The sequence below is a fragment of the Geotrypetes seraphini genome, chromosome 7 (genome assembly GCF_902459505.1).
Source record: "Geotrypetes seraphini chromosome 7, aGeoSer1.1, whole genome shotgun sequence".
Classification (NCBI taxonomy): domain Eukaryota; kingdom Metazoa; phylum Chordata; class Amphibia; order Gymnophiona; family Dermophiidae; genus Geotrypetes; species Geotrypetes seraphini.
In genome coordinates, this window is record NC_047090.1 from 27,730,453 (window position 1) to 27,751,578 (window position 21,126).

Below are 21,126 nucleotides of genomic sequence, written 5' to 3' on the forward strand. Positions count from 1 at the left end.
CTTAGAAATCAGGGCCGGCCTAGTGATAGTGCTCTGCATTGCTGTGCACATGAGTGATTTTATTTCTGAATCTGAATCATGTTGCTTGGGACTACCAGAAAAACAGCGTTAACCCTGGGAAATAGGTTTTCAGTTTAAAATAAACACATCTGAAAATTGAAAATAAAAAACCCAAATGAGTTGAAAATGGACATTTGTTTTAATTTAAAAAAAAATTAATGCATGTTAAGAACTTTTTTTAAAATTTAATTTTAATACTATATGTCTTTACACATAAGAGCAAGCAAATCAGGCAATTCAAAATTTCCAAAGGCAATATTTAAAAGATCTCGTATACGTATTGTGAAACAGTGCACATTATGAGAGGTAAGGAAAAAATAAATCAACAATAGAAATAATATGAAAAGAAATATACAGGATAATACAATCCTAACAATTAGTGTCTATTATCTATTCAACCTTTAACAATCCCTCCCATCCCCTTACTGAGAAGATTATATCTTATTTCTTCCCGAAAGAAGATTCTCCAGTTGATCAGGTTCAAAAAATATATAACTCTTACCTTCAAAGGTGGCTAAACATTTACAAGGAAACTTCAAATAAAATGTTCCACCTTTCGAAATTAGCCAAGATTTCAGAGCCAAAAAGGCCTTATGTCTCAGTTGAGTAGCAGTTGAGTAGCAGGAAAGTGTTGAATTTTTTGACCACAAAAATTTGTATCCTTATTGTGAAAATATGCTTTCATTACCAAAATTTTATCTAAATCGGATAAGAAAGTCATCATTAATGTAGCCCTTTTACAGATAATATCCTGAGAATCTTCCAAAAAGGCTGTGAGATTAGGGGTTTCAGGACCACTCAAAACATTTGTGGTTCCTTCAGCACCCACTGTTCTAGTCTTTAAGAAAATATAATATATTCTAGAAATCTACAGCATTTGGAAGTTTAAGGATATCGGAAAAATATTGTCTCAATAGCACTTCAGAGGATAATGAGTCATAGTAAATTCAAAAAAACATAAATTTTTTGCCATAATTTCAAGTTTCCTATAAACTCATACACTATCTTTTATAGCTGATTGACTGGTGGCTTTTAAATTCCTAATCTGTGTTTCTGAACCAGAGTTCTCAACTTCTTCAAGCCAAGTACCCCTAAGTCTAATAAATATCAACCGAGTAACCCCGGCCCAAGCTCTGTCCCAGGCTCGCCCAGGATATGCCCCAGACCCACCCAGGCTCCGCCCTGACCCCACCCCATAATAGTACTAATTGTAATACAATTTCTTTCATCCATTTTTCATCTACATACAATATAATCATAATACATTATGACAACCACAAGATTAAAAAAATACAAAGCCCACTTTACGCAGAGAAAATGTTAATTATCATTTATATTTGGGGTTTATTTTTTTTCAAAGAGATCAAGGCAGGTGACTTTAAAATATGCAATGTCACCTCAGTAACAACTATAGAAAAATATACAAATATAGTGCAAAATATAGACAGCAGATATAAATTCCCAAAACTGACACATTTCAGTCACTAAATTAAAAATAAAATCATCTTTCCTACCTTTGCTGTCTGGTGATTTAATGAGTCTCTGGTTGCACTTCCTTCTGACTGTGCATCCAATATTTCTTTCCTTCTTTCTTTATGCCTCCTGCATGCTTCCTCTCCTCCAGACTTCATTAACCATTCTCCAACAACATCTCTCTCTCTGTCTCTCCATGAGTCCAACTTTTCTTCCCCTCTCCTCTGCCCCTATTAGCAACATGGCTCCCTCTCTCTCTCATTCCCTCCCCTGCTGCAAAGGAGTGGGGAAAGAGAGAGTGAGATCCAGGGTGCATCTCTCCCACTCCATCTACTGCCACATCCAAAATTTCTCCCTCCTTTCCACCAGTCCAACATCTCTTTCTCTCTGCCTCCTGCACGCTTCTGCTCCTCCAGTCCTCATTCCTTCCCCCAACCAACATCTCTCTCTCCCTCCATGAGTTCAACTTTTTACACTCTGCCCTATCCCCTTCCCCTGAGTGTGACATTTCTCCTTCCCTCCTTTTTCCCCCCCCCTCTCTCTCCCTCTTTATCCCCCTCTCTCTTTCCCCCCTGTCTCTCTGTCTCTCTTTCTCTCCCCTCTCTTTCTGTCTCTCTCTTTCCCCCCTCTCTCTCTCTCTCCCCCATCATACCCCTTCTCTCTCTCTCTGTCTCTCTCTCTGTCTCTGTCTCTCTCTCTCCCTCCCATCATACCCCCTCTCTCTGTGTCTCTGTCTCTCTCTCTTCCCCCCATCATACCCCCCTCTCTCTCTGTCTGTCTCTGTCTGTCTCTGTCTCTCTCTCCCTCTCGGCATATCTCTCTCTCTCTCTCGGCATCTCTCTCTCTCTCGGCATCTCTCTCTCTCTCTCTCTCTCAGCATCTCTATTGCCACATCCAACATTTCTTCCTCTCATCTCCTGGATCATGTGCAGCATTTTCCACTATTGCCCACCAGCCCCATACCTATTTCTCCTTCTATCACCCCTCTCCAGCACAATGCTACATCTCTCCCTCTATCACTATGTCTAACATTCCTCCCCTTTGCAATCCCCTTCAGTCTGCCCTCTGTTCCCTCTCCACCTCCATATCCAACATTTCTCCCTCTCATCCTTCTCTCCCCCATGCATCTCCCTCTCCTCTCTCTTTATGACTTTCTCATTTGCCACCATCTTTCCCTCTCACTCACACACTCATACCCAACAGTTCTCCCTTTCTGTTCCTCCTATGTCCCAGGTTAGTGCCCCCTTCCTCCCTTTCTTCTGTGTTCCACATTCATGCCCCCTCCATTCCATCTGTGCCAAGTTCATGCCCCTTCCCCCTCCTTTCACATAAGTAGCTGCCTGTCCATAGAAGCCACTGTTTGTTTCCTGGGATCCCGCCTTCCTGTCTGCCCCTCCTGCTGCCAGGGATCCCTCCCTGCTCGTCTCCCCCGCTTCCCCACCTCCAAAGCCGACCCAGTTCTTATTCAAGCCACACTCGCTCCTTCTGTCTGCACAGATGCCACAAGCATGATTCACACGCTGCACGTGGCTGACCCACAAGCCTTCCTTCCGATGTCAACTCTGACGTTGGAGAGAAGGTTTCTGTGTCAGCTACTTGCGTGCAGCTCGAAGAAAGTGGTAACTGTGTTGGCTTCGAGAATGGGGTAGGCAGAAATCGCCGGAAGTGGCTTCAGCGGCCGCAGAGAGGGGGGGGGGGGGCAGGAATGCGGGATTCCTGGCAGTGGTGGCCGCCTCTACTGATGGGCAGGAATTGGCGGCTAGGCCGTAAACCCCCAACAAGTGGCCCGCATACCCCCAAGGGTACGCATACCGAGTGTTGAGAACCACTGATCTAAACCACAAGTATGTTCCTCCAATTTCTTTGATTTAAGGTCTAACTCAGTAAACTTTTCAGCAGCTACCTTGGTGAAGGAACATAATTGGGATACATTGTCCTTTAGTACGGTTTCAGTTCTAGAAACAATAGACCAGATTTCTTTAAAAAATATCTCAGAATTCATAGCTTTAACTGTAGCCCCAGATTGCAAATCCAAAAAGACAACAGGCACAGATATAGGTAAACTCTCCGGGGCATCTAATTCAGGGACTGATTCCCTAAGTTCTTCCACCAAAGTACATTTAGTTTCTCCATTCCTCATAACCACGTCGGTAATGGGAGAAGAAACTAATGGATGGGAGAGGAGTTGGTCTTCCTCCCATAGTAAAGGAGGAGCCTGATTCTGAAGAGGAGACATCAGATAATTGAGTGTTCTCGGCCATTGAGATTAGATGTTTATCCATCGGGCCTGTTATCTTTTGAGAAAAAGTTTGAACATAATGTAACTTAACTTTACGCTTTCCCACCGTAGATTGGACATTTCTTCCTTAGATCTCCCCAAGTTTCCTCGTATCACCAAGGGGCTTGCCCCTTTGGGCAAGCCACAACGGCTGCATGCCATTACCGGTGCTTGCTTTTGAGTCAGCTAGTAATGATGTGGAGGACTGGCATCCAATCTCAGAGCGCAGTTCTTATGGGTAACAGGCAGCAGTTTAAGCACTCAAATTCTCCTCACCTCCCATGTTAGAACATTTTAATGCCTGATGAATGAATTAACATGTTAATTTGTAGGTTACTACATGTTATATAGATTTAGCATGCACTACCTATCTTCCCCTCCCCTTTTTACAAAGCCGTGAAACAAAAGCCCCAAGCCCTTTAAATCCCTGTGAGCTTCGGGGCAGTTACCACAGCAGCCCGTGCTATCAGGCTCTTTCAGCGACGAAAATAGCTGCTGAGACTTCCAGAGTCAGTCTTGGCAGTTATTTTCGTCGCCGAAAGAACATGGGCAGGAGAAAGTAGGAATTGTTCTTGCCTCAGCGAGCACCGCTAGACCACCAGGGAAACAAGGTAGACCTGGGGTCTTTCCTCTGGGTCTGGGAGGGGGGATGCTGCCTTTTCTTGTCGAGAGGTGGGTGCGCTGACTGATTGTAGGGGGGTGTGCTGATGGTGGGGGAAAGTTTCCCGGTTTGGGATGAGGACTGGGCTAATGGCAGTGGTAGCAAAAGCAGAGAAGGAACACTAGTGGGAAGGAGAGTGATAGGAATGGTACTTTGGTGGGAACTAAAAAGTGAACTGAGACTCCCCAAAACAATCCAGATAATTGGCGTACTACCGTGTTTGAGTTTGACCAGGTTGATATCCTAACTTGATAGAATAGGTGCAGAAATGAATTGGTGAATTTCAACCCCTTCACTGTAGATATCAAGACATTTAAGGCAGAATGGAACAAAATGAATTGGCATGAGACTTTTTAGCACCTACATACTCCAGACCCTGTGTGGTGATTGCTACTGAAACAAATGTAGCCAGTCTATTGCACTCTAGCAGGAATCTTTGTTCTCTTTTTCAAAAGGTGACAGGCCCAGCAGTGCTAGCTAGATAAGGTCCTCTTCTGTAGAAACAATAGAATAGATGAAGCCTTCTTAGCACTCTAGAACTGGTCTCTTGTCACATTTTGTTAGTGTTTAATATATCATTCAGCATGGTTATAACAAAATTAGAAAGGTAAACCATTAGAAAAAGTTCAGTGGTCCCGATATGGCCTATGCTTGAAACTGGCTACTGCACAGTTACCTATTAGCTAGCATTCTGCTGTTTTTTTCTGCAATGGAGAGGTGAAGGGGGAAAAGCTAAACTCCCTTCAACCTCTGTTCACCCTAAGTCAGTTCCCATAGATTTCTTTAGTGTGACAAGCAGAGAGATATCTGGCATTGTGCCTGATGCAATCTAACTCAAAAGGAAAAAGGCAGCGCAGACCAGGGCCAGAAGTTTCTTCAGCCTGGATTCAAGGCCCCTGCTGCTGCAGCCTAATTTATTCAATTTGCCTAGTATCAAGGATTGAAGTTCCCACGTGGAGAGTTGCATGTCCTTGGGAGACTCCAGAGCTATGGTGAGAAATGCTTCTCACATGTTGGAGGGTAAACTAGAAGAACTTAAAGGCCAATGGCATTAGAAAAATCAACTGGGGAACTTCCAGAACCAGATTCCTTAGGAGCATATGGAGAACAGCAGTGTGAAGGTTTGAATTTTGAATTGTCTAACGTCTCTGGAATTTTCATAGGCTGTCTGTTGGATATATCACTTGATACTGTTTGGTTAGCTATAGCAGATTTAGGTAAAACTAGTTTTCAGAATTATTTGTGGTTTCATCTCTTTCACAACTGCCAACAAAATTAAAGATCAAGAAGAAGAAATAATGAAAATTGTGGGAGTTAGGGACATTATCTCTGGTTCAGGCTGTTGAGAATATATTGATTGATGATGTATCTGCAATTTGGTATGAGCTTGAAAATTTGGACAGTTCAGTGAGATGTTCTAATTTGAGAATGATACATTTCCCAAAGGAGTTGTGTTGCCTAAGAAAATGTTTGAAGATTATTTATGTTCAAATCTTTTTTTATGGCGAATGCAAAAAATACAAGGAACAAAAGAACACAACAAGAGCAAGGAAAACAGCATCCAACAATACACAGTTTTTCAGCAATAGCCAAAATAGAAAACCCATCCCCCCGACTCCCAACCCGACCCATCCACCAGAATCCCCCAGTGCAAACCCCTCTCCCCCCGGATCCCCCTCCAGAGAATATACAAAAAATGACCAAGAAGTCTCACAGATTTCATAGGCCTGTACTCTTGTGACCCATGAGCTACAGCAGAAAGGAACCCCCCAACAAAATAAATAAATAAATAAAGTAAGAAATAGTTTGGAGATTATTTAAAAGAAACCCTTATTTTTGTCAGAATCTTTTCCAAACGGAGATTATTTGCAAAGAAAAAAGAATGTTATGAACAGACTAACCAACTAGAATCCTGAACATCTTAATTCCATACACTCCTTCTAGAACACTCGGATCACATTCACAAAACCTCCTAAACATACCATCAATCCGCATCCTCAGCATGACATGAACAACAATCTTCTCCGTCACAGCCCCCTCACTTTGGAACGCAATGCCCCCCTGAACTCCGGGAAGAAACTGTATTAGAACATTTCAAAGGCAAATTAAAGACCTTTTTATTTTAAAAAGCTTTAAATCTTTACCATATTTTCTCTCTCTCAGCTTCTGCTTTTTACTCAGATTTTGCTTCCAGATAGGATTCCCTACCTGACATACATTTCTTTCCCCTTATCCCTATCGTTTCAGTATGACTGTTTGTATTAGTATTTGTCACCCTAATCCATTATTTTAAACTTGTAAACCGCTTAGAAGTCTGATAGGCGGTGTATCAAATGTCATTTAAACTTGTAAACATATTTGAATGAACAAAAAGGCGTGGAGCTTGTTGGTTCAAAATAGGATGAATTGAAGAGAGCACATGAGAAATGACTTCTTAATCAAACTGGATATATGGTGAATGTAAGACAGCTATTTATAGTTATGTCGTATACCTTTTTTTTTTAATAAATTTAAAAGTTTACAATATCAAAGATACCAAGGATAAAGATTACTTACAACAGATTTTACAATCATATACAAACACAAACATTCTTTTTCAAGCCCACAATACAGGAGAGGCATTTCAATATCCAATTAACAAAAATAAAGGAAAACTCAGAAATGGTTTTGATTCCAAAAGAATCTGAACCATTCCCTACTATTTGGAAGTCTTAAATCCACCTATATTCTCAGTAATGAGTCATTAATAAACATTAAAAAGAAAGTCATTTCTGTTCTCGAGATATTAAGAATTGTTGCAATTGAATTGGATCCCAAAATATATATTCAATGTCTTGTAATTTAACAAGACATGTGCATGGAAATTTTAAATAAAACGATGCCTCAAGAGCTAAGACTCTTACTCTTAATTTCAAAAATTCTTTCCTTCTTAATTGCGTAGCTCTTGAGACATCAGGAAAATTCTGATTAAATCTCCACAAAATTTTGTCAACCTATTTTTGAAGTAAAGTTTCATAATTAACATTTTATCTATCTCACTCATGCAAGTTAATACCATAGTGGACCTACTATGAATAACATCCTGAGTATCTTCCAAAAACTCTGTCAGGTTTATTTCACTTGCTACCAGGTGATCCACTTCCTGGTTGGATTGTATTTTCTTTTGTGGAATATAACAACAATTATTAATTGGGAAATTCACCTTAGCTGTATCTTTTAATGATATTAAAGTTCCCTTAATTTAAATGGGATATCTACAGTATATATGGAGTGTTCCTTCATGAAAAAGACCACTTTTGTTTTGGTCGTGTTTCAGTCCTAGAAAATAATCAGCTTAACCATTCAGGTATTTTTATCTAAGAGTCAATAGAAATTAATATTTATTAATTTCACTTTTTCATCATATGCTGATGACAGAGATTGTATCAGTTGTAAGTTGTGTCTCCTAGATAATAGAATTGGCTTCAGGATTGACCCATGAAAAAGAACAATACCATTGAAATTCCTTTTGGATAACTTGCATTAGATGGAATTTTCTTTTCCCTTAAATTTACAAGTTCAATTGTGAGGGAAGGGGGGGAGAATTTTATAGTTATGTATTGTATAAGTATTGATTATTTGATAGGTAAGGGGGGGAAGGGTGGGAGTTAAGTATTTATCACTGTTACCATTGATGATTATTAAGTGATATAGATATTGTTAATTTGTTTGGACATTTTATCACACTTATTGTAAGTTTGAAAATGAATAAAGAATTTAAAAAAACAAAACAAAACAAAGATATATGCTGAGAGTTTCAAGATCACTAATTTTGATAAGAGTTATCAAGGTTTCTGTAACTGTGCCAGGAAACTCATCATGTAGCACAGTGTTTTTCAACCTTTTTACACCTATGGACCGGCAGAAATAAAAGAATTATTCTGTGGACCGGCATCGGTCCATGGACCAGCGGTTGAAGAACACTGGGCTAAGTTGTGGGCCAGACCACGCCCATCTCTACCCAATCTCCACCCCAGACCCCGCCCCCATAATAGTACTAATTGCACCTTGCACTTCCAGTGCCTCATCTGGAAGCCTTCCCTCTGACGTTGCAACGTCAGAGAGAAGGCTTCCGGTTCAGGCGCAGGATGCCCTTAGGAGCCACTGCCCGTGGCTTTGTGCACTGAATCAGTTAGGAAGAGGGAGCTGGCTCGAAGATAATGCCGCATCGATCGCACCGTGGACTGGCGGTTGAAGAACACTGTTTTGGGCCTGATGCATGTGCTGGCCCTGTGGACCGGCAGGAAATTTCTGTGGACCGGCACTGGTCCATGGACCGGTGGTTGAAGAACACTGATGTAGCATACTACGTTTGTGGGCTGTGCCTTTAAATTTAGGAAACGTCAACTTCTGAAAGTGAACGAAAATTGGGAGCAAATGATTGCATTTTACATAATGCACTTGTATACATTTTTGGGGGGCATGGGGAGGAGTTGGTGGTTTAGAAAAGCCAGGGATGGCAATTTTATTAAAGCTTCACTTCCTTTGTGTAGAGTAGACCAGGATGACTTCCTTCAGCTCTAGGCCAGCCATGTGAGCTGCTCTTAATCCTGAGGCAGCAACAGACACCCTAGTTCCCAAGATTTTCCCACCCTTGAAAGCCATAAAATTTTCTGTGTAGGCATACTGTATGAAGAGTGATTGTGTTGGCTTCATCACAAATGTATGAAACAGATAATCATATAGGGAAAAGGAGTACTTTTTTCAAGCAAAAAAAAAAAGATGATAGGATGTTATACTAGTATTAATCTTTGGTTAACATTTTGCCCTAATCAAACATTATAAAATTATTCCAAGTTTTGTCTCTTGTAAGTTGCAAATTCCTTTGCGTCCGATACATACAGTCCATACACAGCTTTTTGTTCCAAAAATTTGGGTTAACACACTTGAGTGTTCATAACCCTAAAGGCATGTCATATATTTGTATGCAAAAAGCATGTGAACTGTCACTTTTTGCGCTATGTGCTTGCATTAGCAGCTTTTGAAGCTACTTTAAAAAAGCTCGTATCGGAGGACATAAGCTTTGTTCTATTAAATTGCTTAGTGTGAGACCCAAGTAAACTTTGTAAGGAGCCCAAGAACATGTAGTGAAATTAAGCTACTGAACAAATGTACTATTTTTCCCTGGACACTTACTTTGTGAAAGCCTTTAATATAGAAATACTGTACTCGTATATGCAGCGAAATCTACCAAGAAGAAGCAACAGTGCAGTTAGGGGTCCTTTTACTAAGATGCGCTAACCGATTTAACGCGTGCTAATTGATTTTAGTGCATGCTAAATGCCCATAAATGCTAAGGCGCCCATAGAATATAATGGGTGCCTTAGCATTTAGCGCGTGCTAAATTGGTTAGCGTGCCTTAGTAAAAGGACCCCTTAGTGACACTAAAGAAAGAATTAAAGAGAAAACGCAACAGTCCTTGATCTTTTCAACTTAAAGATATTTTTTTTTCTTATGCAAGATTTTGTGGGCTTTTTAAAAAAATATGTGTTGCATGAATTGCAAAGTGGGAATATGTATAGTAAAATATGAAATTCAAGCTCCCTTTAAGTATTTTTGGGGAAAGAAAAGCTGCTTGATGCATTTTAAGCATCTCTGTAACAAAACATATGCAACAAATATGATAAATGCAAATCAGTTTTGAGGTACTAGAGCTTTTCTCCCATTCTCTGTCTATAGTGAATCTGACCCTAAGTATTATGCGCTACTGATTGTATAAACATATAAACTTTATACTTGGAACTGCTTATTTTGTCTAGCTGTACTGTATATTGTTAAACTTCCAAAGAACTGTAGTGTTTCTTAAAAATCAGGAAAGTAGAAAATATGTAAGTGAGTACTTTTTCATATATATTGTTGAAAAACATAGAAAACACAAGGAATACAGGTCTCTGTGGCTGTTTTCCTGGTTTTCTACTGTACAAAGATCTAATTTTTGTTCAATCTTATCTACAGTCAGTGATCTTTTAGTGACTTAATCTAGTTACTTCACTGCAAATAAAATTAATGTGTGTGTGGGTTTTTTTTTTTTAATCTGGTGTAGATATTGTGCATGAAAACCTGAAAATGGGATCTGATGGTGAAAGTGATCAAGCTTCAGGGACATCATCTGATGAAGTCCAGTCTCCTACAGGAGTATGTTTGAGAAATCGAACACATCGGCGAATCTCTATGGAGGTATCTCTGCACCCATCATCATTCACCTATTTGTCTTTTCTTGAATTTTCTGTGTCACATTTTAAAAAAGCATGACACACACACACACACACACACTCTCACACACACACACACTCTCACACACACACACACACACACACACTCTCACACACACACACACTCTCACACACACACACACTCTCACACACACACACTCTCACACATACATACACACATACATACACACACACACTCTCACACATACATACACACATACATACACACACAGACACTCTCACACATACATACACACACACACTCTCACATATACATACACACATACATACAAACACACACTCTCACACATACATACACACACACACTCTCACACATACATACACACACACACACTCTCACACATACATACACACATACATACACACACACACTCACGCATACATACACACATACATACACACACACACACTCACACATACATACATACATACACACATACACACACACACTCTCACACATACATACACACATACACACATACACACACACACTCTCACACATACATACACACATACATACAAACACACACTCTCACACATACATACACACACACACTCTCACACATACATACACACACACACACTCTCACACATACATACACACATACATACACACACACACTCACGCATACATACACACATACATACACACACACACACTCACGCATACATACACACATACATACACACACACACACTCTCACACATACATACATACATACACACATACACACACACACTCTCACACATACATACACACATACACACACACACACTCTCACACATACACACATACACACTCTCACACATACACACACACACTCTCACACATACATACATACATACACACATACATACACACACACACACTCTCACACATACATACACACATACACACACACACACTCTCACACATACACACATACACACTCTCACACATACACACACACACTCTCACACATACACACATACATACACACACACACACTCTCACACATACATACACACTCTCACACATACACACATACACACACACTCTCACACATACATACATACACACACACACACACTCTCTCACACACACACACACACTCTCACACATACATACTCACACACACACACTCTCACACATACATACATACACACACACACACACTCTCACACACACACTCTCACACATACATACACACACATACATACACAGACACACACACACACACAGATATAGATATACACACCAGTTATTTTTCCAATAGCTGCTAAATATCAAGTTGGCCATATCTCATGTTATCCCTAAATCCAGCAAAAAAACCCTATAAGACTGTTGGGTCATCTTATCTATGTGTATAATATACAGTTATTTTGATAAGTCTGTTATACTGTAAGAAATAAAATTTGCTTAGTTTTTAATTTTATGCTGTATTTAGTTATTATATTGATCTCAAATTTTAAAAGGTGATTCATCTCTGATGCAGGCTTGTTTAGCTGAAACATAGAGCTTCTTTTACTAAGGTGTGCTAGCGTTTTTAGCGTGTGCTTAAGATTAGCGCGTGCAAACCACGCGCTAAACGAAAAATCCCAAACCACCTGCGCCCTCAAAAATTGTCAGTTGCCTTCTCAAAACATCACCATCAGGGAATATTGCAGCTTGTTTGGCTGATGCCATTTTGGTGTTGCTTTAATCTCAACTGATGACACTGACAGACAGCTGCCATTTTCCAAGGTGGTGTCTGTTCACGCACTTTCTGGAACAAAGCCACGTCATCCCCCCATCTTTAGAACCAGCTCCCCCCACAAATCAGACTACAGAACTCTCTGATGACCTTCCGGAAAGCAGTAAAGACCCTCCTCTTCAACTGAAATTCTAACTGCAAACTACCCCTTGACCCCCTTATATTTCTCCTCCTTTCTGCACTCTCCTGTACTTAAGTTGCTGTATAGCAGGGGTGTCCAACCCGCAGCCCGAGGGCCGCATGTGCCCCGTGAAGTATTTTGTGCGCCCCAAGTCGAGGGCGATGCAGTGTTTTCCTCTGCTGCCCCCAAGTGTTTACCATCTTGCTGGCTCCCTCCTCTGTCTTGCTGCAGCGTTTGCGCATTTGTGCGGCCCCCAGAAACATTTTTTTCAGCCAATGCGGCCCAGGGAAGCCAAAAGATTGGACACCCCTGCTGTATAGTCTTTGAACTGTCCAAAATGTTTTCCATTGTGAATGTTGGCTTGAAACCCGTTCTGAGCTACTGGGAAGATGGGATAGAAATCTAAATAAATAAATTAAATAAATAAAGTAAGTATTAATGATGCTTTGGTGGAGGTCAGGTAGCTGAGTGTTTTCAGGATAAGGACCCACTTGGGCCAGGGATGAATGCTACATCCAGGGATACTCTGGAGGCTGGTTTGGGAATATAAAAAGTTTGTTACCTCTGGAGATAGGTAAGGTTCAGCACTAAAAGGGAAAAGAATAAAGTTAAAATTTACAAAAAAAGGTCTTCAGTGTAGTTTGTTGCATCAGAAATAATTTCTTATTCAGCTGATGAGCTTGCATTTCTATGTTAATAGCACTAAGATTAGCACACTGGTTTATTTCTTGTTTAGTGCTGTTTGCTTTTTGTGTGGGTGTGCTACAATTCCCACTGCATTGGAAATAATCATAGCAAGCAAAAGATCAGTGCTAAATTAGAAGTAAACCACTTATGTTGTGTCCTATGTATCATCACAAATGAAAGTGGTATCATACAGTTGATGTTGAAGTTCTTATAATAAAAAGCTCAGCTTAAGAACATAAGAATTGCCGCTGCTGGGTCAGACCAGTGGTCCATCATGCCCAGCAGTCCTCTCAAGGTCAAAGACCAGTGCCCTAACTGAGACTAGCCTTACCTGCGTATGTTCTGGTTCATTAAGTGTCATAAACAGGGGTATGATGTTTATTCTAAGCAAAATAACTAAGTTTAGCAATAAACCACAATGGTATGCCAACATATGTTATGAATTGCAGTAAAAGCGTAATTATTGGTACTTCTCCAGAGTGCTCAAGAATCTGCGTCTCTCTCAGGCAGCACCTACAGGGCAATGGCAGGTGGTAGAAGGGTTAGATTTGAAAGTAGAGTAGCTTTTCTCTCCTTGTTTATTTCCCCGTCATCTTCCCCCGCCTGACCCTAGGAGAGGAGGGGAAGTAAGGAGAATGTCTGGAAAGGAGAGACTGGATTAGGAAGCAGAGTAGCTGCTCTGCTTTGCTGTATCCCTTCCAGCTTCATCACCTCCCCTTCTGTCCTCTTCTTCCTGCTCTAGTCCATTCTCTTCCTACCCATTGAATAGCAGGCGGAGGACTTTCAGATGGGGGAATATTTAACATGCAGTGCCTAGTTCCCATTTATACATGTAATGAGCTTTTACTATATTTTATAGGTATCCTGAAACCAGCCTTTTGTGATATAGGAGGACTACAGTTTGTTCTTGTAAATAGAATGAACTACCTTATAGGGTGCAGTTTATAGCTGCATTTTCTAAAATGTATTTTCTGCTCACATCCACCTACACATCAGCTGTAATTACTGTAGCTCTGCATTTTATTTCTTAGCAGGAGGTTTTTTCTATTTTTGTGGAATGGTTGACTAGATATTGGAGCAGTACACCTGGTTCTCTCTTTCGTAAATTATAATATAATTTTATTTTTCCTTTACATCAGTTTTTCTTCTCGATCATAATGTTCTAATTAGGAACATTGATCATGATTTTGTTTTTTTTAAGTGACCTGTTGGACTTCCCTTTAGTCAAATGTATGAAGCTATTCTGTAATTTAGTATTTTGAGAGAGAAGTAGTATGCCAATGTACTACTAAATTTATTCCTCAAAATGTTTAGCCCCTCATTTGACTGGGTCACAACCTCTGGGCCTTATGTTTCCTTTCATTTTTCTCCCAGTAGATAGAAGTTAGGAAATACATACTGGTAAATCTGACTTTTGTGGTATATAAATTAATGGAAAGCTTTTAAAACAGAGAATAGTAAAGCTTTTGGAATCCAATGGATTACAGGATCTGAGACAACATGGTTTTACCAGAGGCAGGTCTTATCAGACATATATGATTAATTTCTTTGACTGGGTGTCCATATAGTTGAATTGAGGGAGAACCTTTGACACAGTTCTACATAGACAACTGATAAATAAATTGAGTGCTCTTGGTATGGGCCCTAAAGTGACTGACTGGGTTAGTAACTGGTTGAATGGAAGACAATAGAGGATAGTGATAAATGGAGCTCACTGTGAGGAAAGGGATGTTACCAGTGGTGGGCAACAAGGTTCGATTCTTGGGCCAGTTCTTTTTTACATTCTTGTAAGGGATATTGCTGAAGGGCTATCTGGTAAGGTTTGCCTTTTTGTAGACGATACCAAAATATGCAATAGGGTAGACACTCCTGATGGTGTGAATAACATGAGCAAAGACCTAGTAAAGTTTGAGAGATGGTCTGGAATTTGGTAGCTAAAATTTAATGCTAAAAAAAAAAGCAGAGACATTCATTTGGGCTGCAAAACCCAAGAGAACGGTACCATTAGGGGATGATCTTAAGGTGGCCAAACAAGTAGAAAATTCAACTGCAAAATCTAGAAGAATGGCCAGTTGGAAAAAGTAATGATTGTCCTAGTATAAGACTGGTGAGATTTCATTTACTGTAGAATGTTGTGTAAAATTCTGACAACCATACTTTCAAAAACATATAAACAAGATGGGGACAGACTTAAGGATCTCAATATATGGAAGACAGGCAGGAGCGGGGTGCCATCAAAATTTGCTGGCTGTGCCATCTTTTAGGCCAGTGTCCAGTAAACTTTGGTGAACTGTGGCACACTAAACATAGTGCCTGCAGCCCGAGGCATCCGGAAGTGCACAGGTGTCACCGTGTTGTCATGCGCATACGTGATGTCATCATGTCAACATCCGTGCACGCGCAAAGGCCCTCCAGACGGCGGGCCCTGAGCCGCTGGGGAGGAGGGGAGGGGATGTGCCTGCAGGGAAGAGGGCCGGAGAGAAGGAGGGGCGCTGGTGCCAGCTGATTGCCTACAGGATGTGCCTCTTGCCGTAAGAGGCACTTCCTATAGGTGGTCAGCCGGCGTCTCTCTTCCTCCCTAGTGTGTCGCAGCACACTTAAAATCTCAGGAGGCACACTAGTGTTCTACGGCACACGGTTTGCGATACACTGTTTTAGGCAGATGATTTTGGCTGTTAATAGGGACTCCAGTTTCTCAGTAATGGCCCCTACTTTGTGAAGCTCTTCCATTATACTTGAGGGCAGAAAATTCTTTTAAAAAATCTTCAAATTTCAATTAAAAGGCTTATTTTAAAATGGCATTTGAAACAACTCATAATTTTTCATACTTCTGTTCTTCCTCCCTTCACCTCCTGCTGTCTTCCTCTTTGTTTTTCCCTACAAATATTGTTAACCTTCACTTCCCCTTTTCCCTGTTCCCTGTGTGTTAGTTTTCATCATGGTTGATTTACCCTATCTGTCCTTATTGATTTTTGGAATGTTGCCCTTGTTTTTATTATTGTAAACTGCTTTGGTTTAACATTTTTGTTAATAATTGCGGTATATCAAATAAAGTAACTGAAAAACAAAACTCCCCTGTTTGTACAAGAGAATCTTGCTCTGTGTATTATCCAGCGACTTTTTTTTTGGGGGGGGGGGGATTAATTCATTTCTTTAAAAAAAAAATGTTATTTTTCTCCTGCTACGTTCCATCTTAAGTCAGGGTTTTTGCCCCTGCCCGTGGTGTGGAAGAAAATTCGAGAACTCTGATACTCATTTAGTTTTTTAATTTGGCCTGCAGCGTCAGAGGAGGCCGTAGTTTGCCCATGTCTGCTCTAGTCATTAGCCACATTGACTACTGTAACACTCTCTGCCAGCTTACATTAAAGGCTTCAGACTATTTGAAACACTGCAGTTTCATTAATTTTTCATGCCAAAAAGACAGATCATATTTCTGTGCTGCTTAAAGGGAATCATTGACTGCCAATAGCATGCATGATTAAGCTTAATATCTTGGTTCTAGCATTTAAAATCATCCAGACTTGCACAGTCAGAATCATTCTTCAAATACCTGATTCCCCAAATACCATCATGAGTGCTTCATTCTCAAAATGACAAGCTATTGTTTATTTCACCCTCCCTATCAGGCATGTAAAAGATTACCTGCAACTTGACCTTTTACATTCTAACTCCACTGTCATGGAACTTACTCACTAAATATTTGTGAACTGAAGGCACCAGGCTAGATTTGAATCAGGTTTTAAGGCCTATTACTTTTCCTTCACTCTTTGAAGACTAAAGTTGCTGGGTGAATAGGGAGTGAATATCGCTTTCTACAGGATAATCTTCCTGACCTTTTTTTCCCTCTACAGGTCTTTGTTTCATTTGCAAAACACTTTGATTTAGAGGTCGGAATTTTTTAACATAGAAAAATTTCTTAGCGCTCCTTTTTTAACATAGAAAAAATTCTTTCCAATCTTCCTTAAAATGCTCTCTCTCTCCCGCCAATCTACCTTAACAGGCCTTGTTTCTCATAGGATTATGGTGATGGCAGCAGCAGCAATTCCTACATGGTGCCTGCAGCTGACCCAGAAACCGTTATTCTGCACATACCTCCCCCTCTCTGATGTAACTTCCTAATTCATCTGGGCGGAATGCAGCAGAGGGAAAGCATTGGAATTAGTAGCAAGCAGTATGTGGTAATAACTGCCAGCGACCCTGTGAAGGGAGAAGCTTGATAAGGTAGACCAAGAGAGAGGGGGAGAGATGCTGGACCTGGAATTGGCAGGGAGAGAGCCAACTGGAAAAAAAAACAATTTTGAAAATTTTTTCAGAAGGCATTCTGCTCTGCAGTATTCTGTATTTAGTAAATGGTACATTTGCCAGAGTTAGTCATCAAATTCTTCTAGGAATAGTGTTTTGATTAATCAAAAGACCATTAATGTAAAAATAAATAAAAAACTAGCCTGACTGCTGAGAAAACAGACAATTATCCAGGACACTCAGAACATTTGCTCAGAGCATGTTCATGACAACATATTTGATATTTTGCATTATTTTGGTTTAGAATAACTAACAGAAGCAACATGTTCAAATTATATTAGAGATCTCTCTCTGTTTTAATATATATATTATATAATGTTATATTATATTATAATATAATATATTATATTATATTATAATATATATATAATATATTATATTATAATATATTATATAATAATATATTATATAGAATATATAATATATTATATATATATATTATACTAATATATTATATATTATAAAAGAGAGAGAGATCTCTATCTAATATAATTTGAACATGCTGCTTCTGTTAGTTATTCTAAACCAAAATAATGCAAAATATCAAATATGTTGTCATGAACATGCTCTGAGCAAATGTTCTGAGTGTCCTGGATAATTGTCTGCTTTCTCAGCAGTCAGGCTAGTTTTTTATTTATTTTTACATTAATGGTCTTCTGATTAATCAAAACACTATTCCTAGAAGAATTTGATGACTAACTCTGGCAAATGTACTACTTACTAAATACAGAATACTGCAGAGCAGAATGCCTTCTGAAAAAATTTTCAAAATTGTTTTTACATTACATTACATTACATTAGGGATTTCTATTCCGCCTGTGCCTTGCGGTTCTAGGCGGATTACAATATAGAAGATGTCTGGGCAATTCCAGTAGAATTACATTACAGGATAAGAGTAGATTTCAGGAACAGTAGAATTATGATACAACAATTTAACAGAATGGTACATAACACAGAGGATAATACATGTCACAGAAGATAATACATATCACAGGAGATATTATATATCGATTGAATCAAGTTAGATCAGGTGTAGTGTAGAAGGGTTACAGTACCTTCTAAATCACAGACAAGGAGATATAGGTGGGTGTTTCTGAAGGTGTTGATTGGGAACTCGTTGGGAGGAGGTTAGAGTGATGGGAGATATTTTTTGAACAATAGTGTTTTTATTTCTTTACGGAAATCTTTTATGTCTGTTGTTTTGATCAGTAATTCTGAGATGTCAGAGTCGATTTTAGCTGCCTGTGTCCCTAGGAGGTTGTCGTAAAGTTTCTTACGACGAGTTCCGTTGAGAGGTGGGAAGGTGAAGATGTTCTGCGTTCTCCTTTTTTTTTTCCAGTTGTCTCTCTCCCTGCCAATTCCAGGTCCAGTATCTCTCCCCCTCTCTCTTGGTCTACCATATCAAGCTTCTCTCTTCACAGGGTCGCTGGCAGCTTTTCCCACATACTGCTTGCTACATATACATACATGCACACACATACATATGTGAAGGGAGAAGCTCTTTGTATATGTATGTTTATATATATATATATATATATAGAAAGAAAGAGATCTCTAATATAATTTGGACAACATGTTGCTTCTGTTAGTTATTCTAAACCAAAATATCAAATATGTTGTCATGAACATACGCTGAGCAAATGTTCTTGAATGTCCTGGATAATTGTCTGCTTTTTCAGCAGTCGGAGATGTGTGATGTGATTAAGCTGCATGAGTATAATGTTTTTAAAATTAGTGTGTCCCTTTTTAAACTAATCTGGGTGAGAGAGGGTTATAAGTTTTTCAGGTATGCAGTTTAAAATAGCGTATTGCAAAAATGATTAAGCATGCTTAATAGTTCCATTAAAATTTTAATAATTATACATCTACAGCTATCCTCACCTTGTATTGTACTGCTATGTTAATAGTAGTAGTCTTTCAAATAAGCAGTACCTAAAGCGATTTTAACCAGATCTTCAGAAGTGCCTCTCATGAGCTGTGCTTCATAGGAATCAATGCACCAAAATTGTCATCTGCCACAAAACACCTCGATTTGCCTCAAAATCAGTGTAGATGGACACCTCAGGCCAAGATATCTGGATTCATGCCAAAGTTACGCTAGCTGACTGGCTAAAGATCGTCCTTGTGCATGTTCCACGCAGCATGTGAGTGAGGGCTGGAACCATGAGCTTGGCCCCTCTCCTTCTGGGGTGATGGGGGCCCAGCTGACTCGTTTTCCAGATCAAAAATACTGGTTAGAGCTGGGAAATAGTCTGTGTCCCCGGCGAATCACAGCCGCGTAACTACTGTTAAACCCCATAAGGGACTAAGGAGGCTCTGCAAGGGCCCTCTGGGCTTCTGGGGCAGGGGTTTGCTCCAGAATTTATCAGTATGATGTACGATACCTATCTGAATTACAGAGATTGTGGGAACTCATGGCAGCCATTTTTGATTGTGGCTTTGCATGTGGCAGAGGTATAGGAAGATCACTCCTGCCCCACTTCACAGCTAGACCACCAGACTTTAAAAGTAAGATGTGGAGAGGTCTGGGAGATGGGGGTTTAGAGACTCATGGGAGGTGGGGGTTTAGAGACTCATGAATAACTGACTTTGTGAATCCTAAACCCGCGAATATGGAGGAGGGAGTGTAGTTACCTCTTTTGTGTTTACTATTACTACTACTAATAATAATAATCATTTCTATAGCATTACTAGACATATGCAGCACTGTACATCAAAACGCAGAAGGGATAGTCCTTGCTCACAAGAGCTTATTGTCTAGTCAAGACAGACAAACTGGACAAGAAGGTACATTAATATACTATGCTTAGGTGGGGAAATTAGAGGGAATGATATGACAGATATTGGTGCTTTGAAGATATTGGTGGATTGGAGTTTGGAATTGAAAGCATCTTTAAAGAAGTGGGCTTTGAGTCTGGATTTCAATACTGCCAGAGACAGAGCTTGACATATTGAGTCAGGCAGTTTGTTCCAGGCATACGGTGCAGCAAGATAAAAGAGATGGAGTCTATCCCATTTGGGCTTAAAATCAGGCACGCTGCTGGCCTCAATAATCTGAAGTGGAAGACTATTCCAGCGATCAACCACCCTTTCAGTGAAAAAGAATTTCCTGGTGTCCCCGTGCAGTTTCCCACCCCTGATTTTCCACGGATGCCCCCTTGTTGCCGCGGGACCCTTGAAAAAGAAGATATCTTCTTCCACCTCGATGCGGCCCGTGAGATACTTGAATGTCTCAATCATGTCACCCCTCTCTCTGCGTTCCTCGAGTGAGTACAGCTGCAACTTATCCAGCCGTTCCTCGTACGGGAGATCCTTGAGTCCTGAGACCATCCGGGTGGCCCTTCTCTGGACCGACTCCAGTCTCAGCACATCCTTACGATAATGCGGCCTCCAGAATTGCACACAGTATTCCAGGTGGGGCCTCACCATGGATCTATACAATGGCATAATGACTTCAGGCTTACGGCTGACGAAACTCCTGCGTATGCAACCTATGATTTGCCTTGCCTTGGATGAAGCTTGCTCCACTTGATTGGCAG

At 40.1% G+C, this 21,126-nt stretch overlaps 1 protein-coding gene across 4 annotated transcripts in view; it reads left to right on the forward strand.

Annotated features, from left to right (window-relative positions):
- CDK17 (cyclin dependent kinase 17) overlaps positions 1-21,126 on the forward strand; it is a 220,656-nt gene that overhangs the window by 104,005 nt on the left and 95,525 nt on the right. For all 4 annotated transcript variants that reach the window (XM_033951159.1, XM_033951157.1, XM_033951156.1 and 1 more), the window contains one exon: positions 10,555-10,688. In XM_033951159.1, the coding sequence (XP_033807050.1) occupies positions 10,555-10,688 (134 nt within the window). The remainder of the gene's footprint in view (positions 1-10,554; positions 10,689-21,126) is intronic.